The 14706-nt window shown below is 40.9% G+C and overlaps 1 protein-coding gene across 1 annotated transcript in view; it reads left to right on the forward strand.

Annotated features, from left to right (window-relative positions):
* The window catches only part of T265_11767 (hypothetical protein), a gene marked incomplete at both ends in the record, with an annotated part of 79509 nt that overhangs the window by 14571 nt on the left and 50232 nt on the right, over nucleotides 1-14706 (forward strand). The window contains 6 exons of the mRNA XM_009178516.1: nucleotides 2339-2702; nucleotides 4403-4664; nucleotides 5965-6161; nucleotides 6321-6537; nucleotides 11935-12294; nucleotides 12415-12672. Coding sequence (XP_009176780.1) covers nucleotides 2339-2702; nucleotides 4403-4664; nucleotides 5965-6161; nucleotides 6321-6537; nucleotides 11935-12294; nucleotides 12415-12672 — 1658 coding nt within the window. The remainder of the gene's footprint in view (nucleotides 1-2338; nucleotides 2703-4402; nucleotides 4665-5964; nucleotides 6162-6320; nucleotides 6538-11934; nucleotides 12295-12414; nucleotides 12673-14706) is intronic.

The following is a 14706-nucleotide window of genomic DNA, read 5'->3' on the forward strand; positions in this document are numbered from 1 at the left end:
AATTTCGCGCGTTAGTCCCATCAATCTCGGGTTTTTGGATGGTAACTTATGCTTATTGCTTGTAGACATACTTTTTCAGTTGAGTGAATATATCCTCTCTTATAACGGGAAATTATTTTCCTCCATTGGTTTTTTATCCAGAAAGCCATTCATTAGTCCTGAAGACAAAATGGCTAACAGGGTGAGGAATGTTCAAATGGCCGGAAATGAGATATGTCCAGTTGACACCGATTTAACCAGTAGAATATAATACTCTGTTTGACCTCTCTTGCTAACGGACATCATCACCAAAGTAGCATGGTATACATATGAAACCTTGTGGCAAAACGTCATTAAGTGAGGACTTCTCAGATATGATTCTGCCGGCAAACAAGATTCAAAAGAATATTAATTAAAGGACTATCGGTTAACATATATCAATCCACTCGCACTAAATATCTCATTGAAATTAGTTGCTCGAATATCATGACAGACGCAAAAAAGATTTTGGAACCTCAAAATGAGCAAAAGCTGATGAAATATAAGATTTTCTGTCTCGGACCAAGTTCTGTTGAGTGAATGTTCAGGGGTAGTCAACCTGTAGCCAAATAAGGGATCGTGCAATATGAAGTCAGTATTCTTCCGGGTTAAATTTACGTTTTTCCGATTTAATTCTGATTAATAATATACAACTTCTAATCTGTGTAACAGCAGAAATGCGGAATCTTCATTTCATGGCTTTAATGAGTTACGTTGCAGAGTGACAAGCAACTATTGGATCCAAACTGGATAAAAAAGCAGCCCTAGATGTGATTGTCGTAGGAGCACAATAGTATCACCTGACTGATATTTGGTGGACGAAGATTCAAGGACCCGTGCAAACTAATGACTGGGCGGAAATTTCGTTAAGCTTCCCATTAAACCCAGGCTAATTTTGAAATGCGTTCTCGAAGACACTCCAATCCAACTTAAAAAACCATGCTGAGAGTAACCGGGGACTGTTCTACCAGGGAACATTGTTAGAACGACCATCCTGTTACACAGTCAAAGCACAAATGAGGGCGTTATAAGGGTTTTTAGGCAATAAAGGAATCTCACCGAAGACTCTTCCGATAAGACGGCGATCCATGGCGGTAGTGTACTTTTGTTATGTCTACCTTCTACGTTTTATCGCCTATACTTTAGTTTGTTCAAGTTACATTTCCGTAACCCACAGGTCTTTTCTGTCACGCCTCACACCATCCACTTGCCTCCGGTCATTAGCATCAAATTAGTAGCGAAAAGTAGAGCTCGTTGTGCACATGCGTTGCCGGATTTGTACCGGGTCCCCAAAAGTCCAAATACGTTGTTGTAGAGATTTAAGTAGTCTAAAGTGTGGTCTTAGGACTCGGAGCTCCAGTGTTGTGCTATGAAGCACCCATCTCACTTGTTGACCGACTATGTTAATCGCAGTAATGTGATGGCATTTAGCCTTGTGGGCGTTAAAAGCCATACGAACTTACCAACACCTACTGTTGCACAACCACGTTTAACGATAGCCAGCTGTCAATGCGCATCAGAGTTTCGTCAATAAATTTATTCACATGACGAAACAACCTCAGAGAAGCTCAGACTAAAGAATGGTGGTGAAGCGGGCGGGATGATACTTAGTTTTCGGTTAGTGTTTGACGAAAGTGACCGGTAGTTGAAAGGGTTAATAAAAATGGAAAAGCAAACAATCAGATCTCTGAAAACGACAATTGCACTGAACTTATTACGAATGGAGTTAGGGTCCACCGTTCTCAAACTCCTTGTGAAAAATTCTTGAAGCTTTTGCAGAAGTTAACAGCATGATCGAGAGTAGATGGAGTCCGCTCTGTTTTTTAGAGTCTAAACGGAAGGATAAGCTGTTCATAATAGTATAATTATAGTTTTACCAATTATTGATATATCATATAGATGGACACAGGTGAAAAGGCCAAACGGAAGATATTCCCATCAAAATGTATAATATACGTGAAGGCGAAAATTCACCATGAGTTGAAAGCCGATTTGGAGCACCGATAATTGGAATACGACAGAAAATGCCTGTAGTAGATGGACGGCAGTAGGGGCATTTCCATTAATAACTGTTCTCTTCATCTCAGGGTGTCGAATTAATGTTTTTGGGTTGAGAACAGTTCGTGTGTTTAAACACTGGGAGCAACATCTCAGCCAAGAGACAGCAGTTCAAGCTTTTTCCATATTGTTCTTATTTTCTGCAGCTTTTCGCTAAAGACTCCAGAACGCAAGGGCCAGATATAACCCAATTTCAGTTATCTTACAATTTAACGAAGATTTTCCGTCAGCCTATTAGCGATTTTTTTTTGTCTTTTTTCAGGACGAGCATAATACAACTCGAAGCTCAACATCCTCGCTTGTCATTGCGCAACTTGGATTCTGGAAAGCTATACAAATTTTGTGTGATCGCATCAAAGGATGTGTGCCAGGGAACCGAATGGAGCTGCACTGTGAGGTTGTTGCCTGTTCCAGAACGGGCTTCAAGCGAATCTTCCCAGCTTCTCTCAGGGCAGAAGCTTACACTGATTGGAACTGGATCGACCAATATTCAGGTGTCTTGGGCTGTTCCCACTTACACAGTGCATCGTAAACCAACCTCCAAAAACCGATTTTATGCTCTCTCAGTCTACCCCATCGGCGCAACTCAGTGTGAGATCGGTATATTCTACATTCTTGCACCCTGGGTATGTCACTTTACAAATGATAACAAAGCTTCTGTTGGCAGAAACCAGTTTTGACGAAGATGAAAGCAAACTATAGTTGTTAAAAGATTATTCGTAGTGATTGTGTGCGCACGAACAGTCAATCGCTCTACAGAAAAAAGTCTTGCGCCGCCGTGGAGAATTCGGAAATTCCTAAATTCTAAAATATACTTGGGAGGACCCAATCAGGACAATAAAAATACAGTAAAATTATTTCGTGAGAAACAGACTAGTTCATCATACTCATTAATGTTATGGAAAACTAAACCCAACTACATAAGGAAAAACAGTGTGCACAAAAGCCATAATGATTACTGCTCTACTGTGTCCAGTGAATGTATTTGCTGATCTTAAACCTAGACGGAGTAGTACGTGACAGTTGAACAGCGTACCAGTTTTCTGTGTGGGTACCGCGAACGTGGCGTAAAAGCTATGCGCAGTTGTCTTGGACGTTACCACTTCAGAAGTCTCATGCGGAAAAGCATATTATACGTTAGCCAACTTGCTGACAGGAAGCTTATTTTCATTCGAATTTGTAGTCATTAGCCCGTTTCTCAATAAATACTCCGTTCGCCTCGCAAAACTGTACAGAAAACTATCACAAACCCAGTAAACACAAATAACACCGTTTGGAGTTAATACTTCAGAAAGAGCTTGCCATAATGTCTAGAGCATTCCGAAGGTATAAGAAGGCTCGTACTTCTAAAACAAACAGACAAAAGAATGTAAGTCATTTATTTTCCCCGATAAACTTAAACGGAATACTGGGAACAACATTGTTACCGGAAACTCTCATTTGGCACTGTCTTGCCGGAGTGTATCTTGACCATCGCTTCTTGCCTATACAAATCGGCAAAGTCATTAATGTTTTTAGAGTTACCTCTCACCAAGGAACACTATATGCACTTCCTTTCTCAATTTGTTGAGGTTATTTTTCTGAATTGGAAGAAAATCAAAGTTTCCGTTGGCCAAACGTCGGAAAATGGCGGGGCTGAGCGGGTTTGTTCATGCAGGAGAATACGTTTTGCTCAGCAGATGAATTAACTATAATTATTAAACATAAACCTATCTTACAATCTTACGACGAGTAAAGTGAAAGAGATACAATTGCTAAAGGAAATATATTGACGACTGGTGTCTATACAAACGATAAAAATGAAACCAGTTGAGTGATACCAGAGATATATCGGTGCACAGATACAGGACCTGTTGTATATTGGCATTGCGATTCCACTGCTATTTTAACTGCTAATACCTAACGAGTATGTAGCTTAATAGTCAGTGAGTAATTTAATCTTGCATACAGTGAACTTTTTCTAGCTAAAGGCTATTACATTTTATCAAAATACTGGCAACACACGAAACAGGAGCTAATTATTATGGGGTTGTAAGAACTGCTTGTACATACACGCATGCTGTGTTCGTCTCGTATAGTTGAATTCAAACTCTGTCCTGAAAACATGTCACGTGAAGATTCGTTGAGAACTGCAAAGGTAATGGAAGGGGACGATCATCGGTACGTTAATTTTACGTCGAATTTGTACAAAAAGTATTATCTCTGTGGTAGTACTCGCCATTAGCGAGGTTAAATCTTGAGGAAGAAACCTGTACTCATCTATCACTTAGGCCGCTTCACTGTGAAGGTACATATTCAACCCTCTATCTTTGTTTGCGCTTTTTAGATTCGGGCGCATGAGATGACCATCCGAAACGGCTTAATTGATGATATCAAAGCACGTCATGTCCGAAGAAACGTATGCACGTTCAAGAAGGAAGAACGCCTAGAACCGCTGGGCAACTGGCCCGACTGGGAGCAGTTCGATGAGCTGCTAGATGAAAGAAACGTTCCAAATGAGTTTACAGTCACCATTCCCCATCTCCATCCGAATCAGCGATACGAGGTTGAACTATGGCCAGCAAACCATTTTATTAGTGTCAAAACATGTGAGTTGCAAAGCCATGCTTCTGTTTACGCATGATGCACATTTATCTACACTGCGTTTTAAAGACAGACTTTGTGTTAAGTTTTATGTAAACCAAAAAAGAACACCTTAATTAACCGTAGCGATAATCCTATTGGATTCAAGGATGTGCAAACCTAAGTTGGTGGTTAAACCATTCCAACTGTGAATATCTCCAACAGATGTTTAAGCTGTTCAGAAGAAACTTAACTCCTTCGGCTATTCACACAAATGCAGAATCAGTTCACCGAAATACAATCAGAAACGCTCCTAGTTGACCGATGTGGATGAATATATCGAAACCAACCTGTATTCCACACCACCATCCTGAAGCGCTTACAAAATTAACTTTTGGTGCTAAAGTAAGCAATCGTGCCAAACTGACTGTCATATTCGTGTTCGGGTAGTCTCGTCTACGGAGCAACGAGAGAGCAAATGATTATTTAGTTCCACATACCGATCAGAGGATAGGATTCAAAATCGCCGGAGGCATTTTGAATGATTTCGATCACTCTTCTGAACAGTGCTATGTCGAGAAAAGAAATTGCGGACAAGGAGGCGAAAACCGTATGATTCAGTGCCAGATCTCCAGCTTATAAGCCTAAATAACGAAAATCACTAGGGAGATTAGCAATTTTCTGGAGTTTTCTCGTTGATGACACAGAGAAAATCCATCAATGGACTGCCAGCAAGTTATCTTCAACCTGCACATGCTATCTGTAGTGAATAAGTGCCTAGTTTTTTCCTCATTTTTTGATGTCATTTGCTTTTTTCATGCTCTCGCCGTCTGAAGCGATAAACCACAACAGATTAACTTGAAAGCAAATATATTTTGTTAGTAGAAAAAAGGCGACTGGTTAACCAGGGACTGTACCCAACTGGCGATCCCAAAGAGAGGGAAGTAGTCGTGGACTGTCAAAAGGTTTCCGTCAGACATGTGTACTGTGTTCTGTTAAAAAATATACTGTGGTCCCCAGAATGCTCTATCAATTATTATCTGAGGTGTCTACTGTGCATCACATTTAGTTTGATAATATCAGTGTCGGGAAATTCAGCTGGTTTTTAGTTGATTATTCCCTCTGTAGGAAATTAATTTGAAAATGAGTATGTGTAAAACCCCAGCCATCTAGTTTTGGCTATTATATCTAAATTGTCCTTTCCACTCATTCTATTAGGCAGTAAATGCAACCCGAAACGCCAACAGGGTTATTGGTTTGAAATTGTTCATTGTAGATGTTTTCCCCTACGTTATCCCCGATATGCTGAACTTTCATATCTTTTAGCTGAACCCGAAGAGGACTGCAATCTGAGGTTACAGAGGAAAGACACCCGAACAAATCTTCTCAGTTGGACTGTGCCTGAACGCGTGAATAACCTGTCCGCTATAAATAAGTTGGACCTCCAGGTCGAACTAAGAAGAGTCAATCACCTACAAACAAGGTCATTACGAGATACATGCTACGTGCGGCATTGCGACCTAGTGAGTCACACACGTCCGCCAACGTTTTGACGATAATTACCTAGACCATTTGTTGGCTTGGATATCTTCATTTTTTTATGCCCATAGGGCAGGTCTTTAAAATAGCTGACATTCTACTGACGTTCTCCTATGTAAATACTTCATTATCTTACACTCCAGAAAGGCGGATCGGATCCTGAATTTTCCGGAGATCCAACAAATTTGTTATGCGAGAGACATCGCATCGCAGTACGCGCTGAAACAAGAGATCAACAATTCTCATTCTCCTGTCTTCTGCCTTGCGCAGTTTACGAAGTGTCACTCATGGTGGTTTCAAACGATTCGTTAAATCCTCAGCTATTTTCGTGCCGGAGGCGCTTGCTAACTGCGGCTGAAGGTAAATTACTTTTCAGAATGTCGTACAGTCTTCCAGCAAGTGCATTCCTTCATTCTTTTAGTGATTAACTTAGATTTTGTCAATTGTTATTTTGGTGTCCAGTAAAATAATTCGATGTGAGCCTTGATTACCAAGGAACGGAAGGACAGATTCCTGGCTTGACTCTGGGTCTTATAACAGACCTATTCTGCTCGGAAACATGAATTTTGAATTTCACAACTCACGGCTCATTGGTTAGAGTGACCTAATCTATGAAGGCAAGGGTCATTAAGACTAGATAGAGCTTCTTTTCTAAAACTGGGATATGGAATATGGAATATGGAACATGGGATACGGCTGTGACGCAGCTACAGCGGTCATTTTGGTACATTCATTCCTCCTTTTTTTTCTCAGTCGGCACTAATCGATGGCCGCCTTTGCTGCCTTGTTATCACAATCATACACTTAAGCTTCAGGTTTTGTTATTGCAAGCACACTGATATTCGTGAGCGAATATCAAGGTTGAACGTTTCGTAATAGAGTGAAACTCGTTACGACTAATTAGAGTGCTATACCATGCAATTGTTATTCAGAATTGTTCGTTTGACTGCAATATGCGGTCTGCAATCGGTTTGCAGCAAATTCTTGTCGATCAGTCTACCCGGCACCCACCGTGGATGGCTGTTTTGGGGTTAAAATTTATTGGCCTCCCCTACTGCCTCCCGGAGACTGCATTTTCTTTCGCAATATTGATGCAATTTTTGTTGTCAAAAATTGACATTCTTAGGATTGAATAGGCTAATTTATTTCTCTGCGGTTGGCAGAGGGCAGAAGATAGATTTATTATGGAAGTTGATGCAGTGAAACTTTTACAGCTGGGAAAAAACGATAGACTGCATATTGTATTTAGGAAAAGCATAAACTGAAAAGAGAATTGGCACTGCAAGACCCGGGCCCCATCCGTCGCTTCCCGTCCGACATTCAGGCTTCGTTCTGTTTATTCCAGCATTTAACATAGAAAATGCTTGACAGGTCGACCAAAAAGAAAACTCTATCAACTGGCGTATGTCTCATATCATTGACATGAATGCAGGATCCAAATAAAGTTGCTGAGATGACTAGTGTTGGCATAGCCTCACGCATTTGAGCTGAGGCTGAATACCTGCAAACCACTGATCCTGTGCCACCAACTTCTTGCTTGTATTTAAACATGGATTGCCTTATGTTTGTTGCACTCATATATGCATCAACGAACTGCTGCTATGATTCATTGAAGATGGTCATCATGTACCGGTGGCCCCCTTGTCTACCACGAAGGGCTGAGATACATTCATAAGAGGATATGATTACAGTGCACCTTTGAACTCGTCAGAGGCAGACGTTGATGGTATGCTTAGCCTGGACCTAAGAGACAAAAATAATGGAGAACGCTTCTTGCAAAGTTTACGGATCACCAGTTGTTTACCACTAATACTAAGTTTGAACGCAGTGGGTGCCGTTTTGCTAGATGGTGTATGTCTACCTCTTAACAGCTTTGGAGTCAAATTTCCATCAGCTAAAAATAACGTGGCTCCGTTCTTGATCGACTTTTTCGGATAAACCGTCCAACGCAAATCACGCAAGTCTTCATGTAGATGGTAATTAAACTTCTATTAGAAACGTAGGAAACGAGCTCTCCATTTAGTAGCTTTGCGAAACACAAGTTACAGAGTTGTACCAAAGTCTGCTATGCTGTGTATTCCAAGCGCTGCTCTGGGGGAGACTGACCCAGGAACCATGTCCACAGGGATAGACATCTCAGTCTCAGTAGTTTTTCTCAAAGAAATATTGTCGCCTTCCACAAGTCCATTTTTTCGCTTTACTTTAATCTCTTTACCACGGCTTTCCTCCCTCATGTCTGTAATGAATTTATGTTTTACAACAGTTTTCTGCCACTGTATTGCTGACAGTGATGACGGTGATGATGGAAACCTTCATCATTCCAAGTTGAATGAAAGGCGGCTTTGGTAAATGGGTTTGAACCTTCTAGTGGAGAAATTATCGAAAAGGAATAGCAAAAGGATTTTAGAATAAATAGTAGGATAGTTCATTGTACCTACTTTGTAACATTTCTGCAAAAGCCAGTATCAAGCAGAAACGTACGGAAAAACCTGCTTTCCCGAAGATAAGTGTAACCCCTTATACTATGCTTTCGAAACAGGAGTTAAAGTGCACCCAAGATAATAACTCGCTTTTCATTTCTGTAACTCGGAATAAGAATGCATCCCATGGTTTAGGTTGGTCCGACCTTCTAGAAAGTCTGTGAGGGGCCAGCAAGCAAGAGTAAATCATGAGAATCTGAAATCCATTTGAAACTTTCAGGTTTTGTTTTACTGCGACCAACGTGGATTCTCAGTGCCAAAGGTGCTTGAGGAAAATTTGGAAAGGGTTAGTTCATTGCATGAAAATATGGATGCAAAGGTACAGATGAATATGTAAACAGAGCAAACACAAGAAAATTGTTAAGTTCATGAAGCCCAAACTAAATGGAAGCAGAAACATTTTCCGTCAGTGACACTTTGCTTTTGCTATTCGTGTATGGTCACCTGTAACCGTGATACAGTGAAAACGAAAGTCGCATTCACTGACGAAGAATTCGCCGCAGAAGAGTTGTCCAACCCAGCGAAAAAATCCATGGCCTAACCCTCTCATTGTTCGAAATTACTGCGAGCCATGTCAAATAAATGCACAAAATTTTCTCACTCAGTGTGAAGCAACAGTCGCGCAAACGCTAACAAAATTGTTCGGACGGTTTTCTGGATTTGAAGCATTTTGATTTAGCAGAACACCTAACGAGTTTAATTGGTCTGAAAACAGTTCACTCCTAGCTAGGTGAAGACACAGGCTTCAAGCTTGTCTTGTAAGGCCAGGCAAACCTCCAACTCGTTAACTTAACTCGGGTACAGTGGGCTGACAGACGCTTTCAGATTGACTTGTCACATCGAACTACGCAGAGGGAACACTGTCTAATGTGTGGTGCTAGGTGCGGTTTGTGCTAAGACGCACATGCAGTAACCTGATGTCTCTTCAACTGGTGTGACCCCGATGACACTGGATAGAACGGTGGGCAGGTAGGGGCACTTTGAAGTCACCAGAATGCCCAACTGGGAGCCACCAATTTTCAGCTCAGACGAGTACAACTGAACATCCGAAAAATGTGTAACGTCACTACTAATGGAATGCATCCTGACGACACGTGTATTGTTAGCTAGTGCCAGTCATCATTCAGCTGGGTCCTTACGTTGGTGGTCATAGACGGGGCTACTCAAAGCACCGTCATGGGCATAACAACCCAGAAGGTCCAGATTGTTAAATATAACAGTGTAATGTGCATATAATATAAAAATAAAAAAGAAGGCAAGTCAGGTGTAATATAGTGAAATGAAGTCTCGTGAAATAAACTGCAACCTCATAAAACACTGCAAAAAATCTACTACAGTTCACACCGAGCAGATAAAAGATACCAGTGTAAACTTTCGGATAACTGGGCAACTGACACAAGTGATATCCAGTGGAAAACCGTCCAAGTTTCCTACAGTCTTGGGTGACTTTACACATCCGGACGAAAGCGAGGGTTGTCTATCACCCAGACCATATTCCAAAGAAGGCAGTTGTTATTGTGTCTCAACCAGAGAATATGGTCACAGGGGAAACTCATTTTGTGCTGCGAATTACTACTCATGGATTCTAGTGTCACTGAAACACAAAGGTCTTCAAACCAGTTGTTCTGACAGTTGTCTGACGGAAAAACTCAACCATGCAGTGAGAAGGATGTTCACGAGAAATGAGGAGGCACTGTGCCTGACCTGAAAAACAGATATCATCTGAGCAGTTCAGACGTTACGTAATTGCGAGTTACTTATCCCAAGAGGTATGTAAAAGTCTCATGCCTGCTCTGTCATCCAAATGCCAGTTGTGAAAAATTTTGGCGACGTGTACGTATTTCAGGCACACATTATTGCGCATTATTTGTCTTTCAGACATAATTGAACGATAGCTGTTCTCATTAGATTGAGCAACATTACAAGGATCGTCGATCGCCACGTCTACTGTTTCACACAATAATGTATATAACAAACGAGTACGCTGAAGACGGTGTCGGATGCAATACGGTAAATTACCTCAGGGTAGATATATGGATTCACACACAACAACCACTAATTGAACCAGTTAGAGTCGATGCTTCCAGAACATAGGAGGGTTGCTTTTCATGAGTATGCTTTCCCGTATTTTTTATGAATCCAAGTTTTTTCTCAGATAAAACCGCTGTGTATGAATATGTGCCAACACATTTTCTTTGACGGGTTCCAACAAAAATGCATGATGTAATTTCGGCGCCGTCATAACGGAAAGTTGAGAACAGCGGCAAATCCATTTCTGGAAGAAGATTGTCAATTTAGAGAAACATGCTGTGAAAGGCTTTTGAATGAACGGTCCTTCGTCAATGTTCATTTCAACATAACTCTCATATCTGTTGCCAATCTTTTTGTCAGTTTTCAACACACTGCCTTCTAACAAACATCGTTTAACTCACGTTTAACTCACTGTCATGGTACAGTTTTAAGATGGTCCTCCTAATCATAGTTGCTCGAACACCAGTTTGCACAATGAAAGTACTTCCATGTTTCGCCTTTAAAAATGAATAACTTTACTATTTGCGCAGTTCCAAGTAAAACATCCGAAAGTTTAGTCTCTAAAACACCAATGGAGGAAATTATTGAAATTATCAAACGGTCTTCTCCTGAAGCTCATCTTCTACAATTCCAACTACCATGATTATTTCTCTATTCTTTCTTTGCCTCATATCTGATAGGTAGTCCTACACTATGCCCTACGGCACATTGCTTGTTCAGTCTTTTTCGCCATTACTGAGGACTTGTGGGCTTTGTAGATTTTCACCCGTACCAATCTCATCTAATTAGCCCTTTTCCCATCTCTGTGTAATTATTACTTCTCTAGTACACAAGATATATGGAAAGATAAACTCAGCTATATAAACAATAATACTACTGTGTTACTGTACAACAACAGCGGCACTTATATACGCTTTCATGAATTGGGACTTCGGCAACTTTTTTCTCCATAATCTTAAGTGCATTTTTCCTGAATAATCTGGCATTCGGCATAATCCTCTTACTCAGGTGTACCTGCTGGGAGAAACGACACCGTAAATCTGCGCATCTTGCCTAAATTCGTGCAAAAAATAGTGTCCGTTTTGGTCATCTCAAGGATGTGTCCAGCTCCGTTCTTTCCAGTTACACCACTAAGGCCTTCAGGAACCTTTTGTTTTATGGCATCACAGTATATTTAATTGTGAATATACAAAAGCCGTATATGCGTACATATATTCAGCTCGCTCTCGTATTTTCGTATATTCAGGAACAAGGCCACAACTCAGTGTGACTACACTTTCGAACAACATGTTGCTGTTTGTTCTAAAGGAAGACAGGAATTCAAATTACAGAACATGCGCCTCGATCGGGCACACCGCAACACTGCTTAATGACAAGCATGAGGTCATGGCGCAGCCGATGATTTTCACACTAGAGAATCTGGCTCAGCATTGGGCGCTTCCGCTTCTAGAAACTCCGAAAGAAGCTAACGGACTCCTCTCCTACCGCCTCATGTTGCCGATCCCTCCAACCAGGTCATCCAGAATAAGTCTAGAGTTGGATACTTTTGTGGCTAGTGACAGACGCGTAGATCCTCTGGTAATTTCAAGTCCTATGGACAAGTCAGGTGAGACCGCCGCCGTTTCGAATTATTGTCACTCATTTTGTGGGCTACTTATGATTTTGATACGGGCGAATAAGCCTTTTATGATAACCTGTAATCTGCTTCCATCATAAAACATTTCAGCTTGCCAACTAGACTGTGTATGGTCTCTCCCATTGTCCAATATTACGTTGGCCCCTACCAGTTACCAGACGTCCGGTCAGCATATGGCCTATGTTGTCGAATTTGGACATCATGAATCTTGCAATAAGAGTTCGACAACTCATGGTTACATTACTACGCACTGCCAAACCGCTCAAGGCTTCGTGTATTCAGATCAAACACATTGTCCTCTCTCTGGTAGCTGGGGCACGTGTTCTGTTCCACAGTGCCACGAAATGGGTGAGTTAGTTGTGTTGGAACAGTAATAACACCCAATTAATTTTCCGAAATCTGGTGAGTAAGTTTCAAATAACCGGCCACCAAAATGTTAAACAATGGTTTAGTAATAATGGGGACATTGTACTTTTGTATATTCCACAGGGAAGCAATGGAGAAAAGTGAACGTTACTAGGAAAGTTCACTTTTTCATACCCATCAGTACAATAGCAACAACAGAATAAACAGGCAGTAATGTGGAATATAGGCAGCTCGGTTGAGCTGCTTGGTTATTGGTCCGTTCGCCGAGCTTGGCATTTGGATTGCATGACATCGTCAGCGTGGATATCACCCCGATTGGTGATGAAATGTTTGTAATCCAGCTGCCAAGCTCGGAAAACAGACCAACAACCACGATTAAATAAGCCATATGAAATGTCTTCAAATCATTGTTTGCTCAACACGGCTTTGGAAGAAGAGTTTGGGCACAAAAACGCGACACGTGGGCACTGAAGCCAACTAGGGGAACAAGCTGCAAAAAGATCCATGTACATACCTGGTCAATAGCACGTCCAGATGCTCATGCAACTCAAACGTGTTCAGTTTTCTTTCTATTTCCTAAGCTTTCCTCAAGTGGCATGCGTCAGTGTGGAACAGACCTTAAGAAACGCAAAAAGTTTAGGAAGGAAAACAAACAACTGCTTAAACTTCTATCACACAAATGGTTGGATAACAGATAAGGAATGTATACAAAAATAATAACAAAGTATTCACACCACATCAAAATCGTGCCATAAACGTTGCGACATTAATGCACTTCTGGGCTGATGTGTCCTTCAAACTGTGTATGGTACGTCTGAACTTAGGGCGGTTCGCGACAGTGGGTGGAGCTGTTAAAGTCACTTCAGCACGGTTACTTCAGATTCAACCTAAGTTTATTGGTGTATTAGGCTTCGGGATTCCAATACGTCCATAATGCTGAAGTGTCTCAGTAACAACAGCCTTAGGACCTGCATAAAAATAAAAACAAATATTTCAGCTGTATCATATGTCGGTACTTATTTTACATGCCACGTAGAGGAAATATAAGGATTAGGATACTGCAAGGCTACTCAAGCTTAAAACTGTGTATGCCGAGGTTGAGTTTGAGCTACGGAATTTCCGGTCATAGTTTCCAACAAGCCATGTAATCACGTAATCACGTAATCATGAATGGATTCTAATTGCTCGGAGAGGCTCTGAATAGAACATCAATGTTTTGCTGAGAATGTCTTCCATTGTAATGTGAAAAAAAACTGGCTAAAAATAACATCCCCTAAACTCAGAGATTATCAGCTGTTTTTTAACATGAGAACAACGATTGCTCCAAACTGCCAGTATAGGACAAATATTTGGCCTGCTCAAATTTTTGGGTTTACGTGAGTAGTGGCTTTAATGTTGTTGCGTCACGCAATATACTTGATTCTGCTGTTCTTAATATACGTGATTTGCGGACTTCGGTCTCCTTGAGAGAACTTTCCTAGCCCATCTAGACAAAGAGTTTTATATTTCAAATGCTGCATACTTCAAACAGAAACAACAGTGCATTCAGCAGAGAGAATTGTTTGTATGCCAACTTTGTGTATCGGGAGAAATCTACTCGTGAAGGCTGCTCCACCTAAGTAACTGATCAAATTACAGCCAATAACTTTAAGTTAACCTTTGAGAATTTTATGATAAATACTGGCCAGTGGAGTATTTCATAAGCTCAGTATGCAGTTACTTCGAGGGAGCATATTTCATCTCATGAATACCTACAGTGAAACATCCATATACGGTTTTGTAGAATACTGTTTTCAAAATCAACTGATTTAGTGACAAATCTCTCAGCAGACAGGAGAGTGCCAGATGCAAAATGTCTGTAAATTGATGACTCCCTGGAATTAAGCGATTATGTGCTGACATTTGCTATAACTGAGCTGAGGTTCTTTCGGACTGGTCACGCCCAAGTACGAAGAAAATGATGTTCCAAAATTGTTTAGGAAGAACTGTATATTCGTCAGTAGTGCTATCAATTCT

This window comes from Opisthorchis viverrini (genome assembly GCF_000715545.1).
Source record: "Opisthorchis viverrini unplaced genomic scaffold opera_v5_572, whole genome shotgun sequence".
In the NCBI taxonomy this organism is placed as follows: domain Eukaryota; kingdom Metazoa; phylum Platyhelminthes; class Trematoda; order Opisthorchiida; family Opisthorchiidae; genus Opisthorchis; species Opisthorchis viverrini.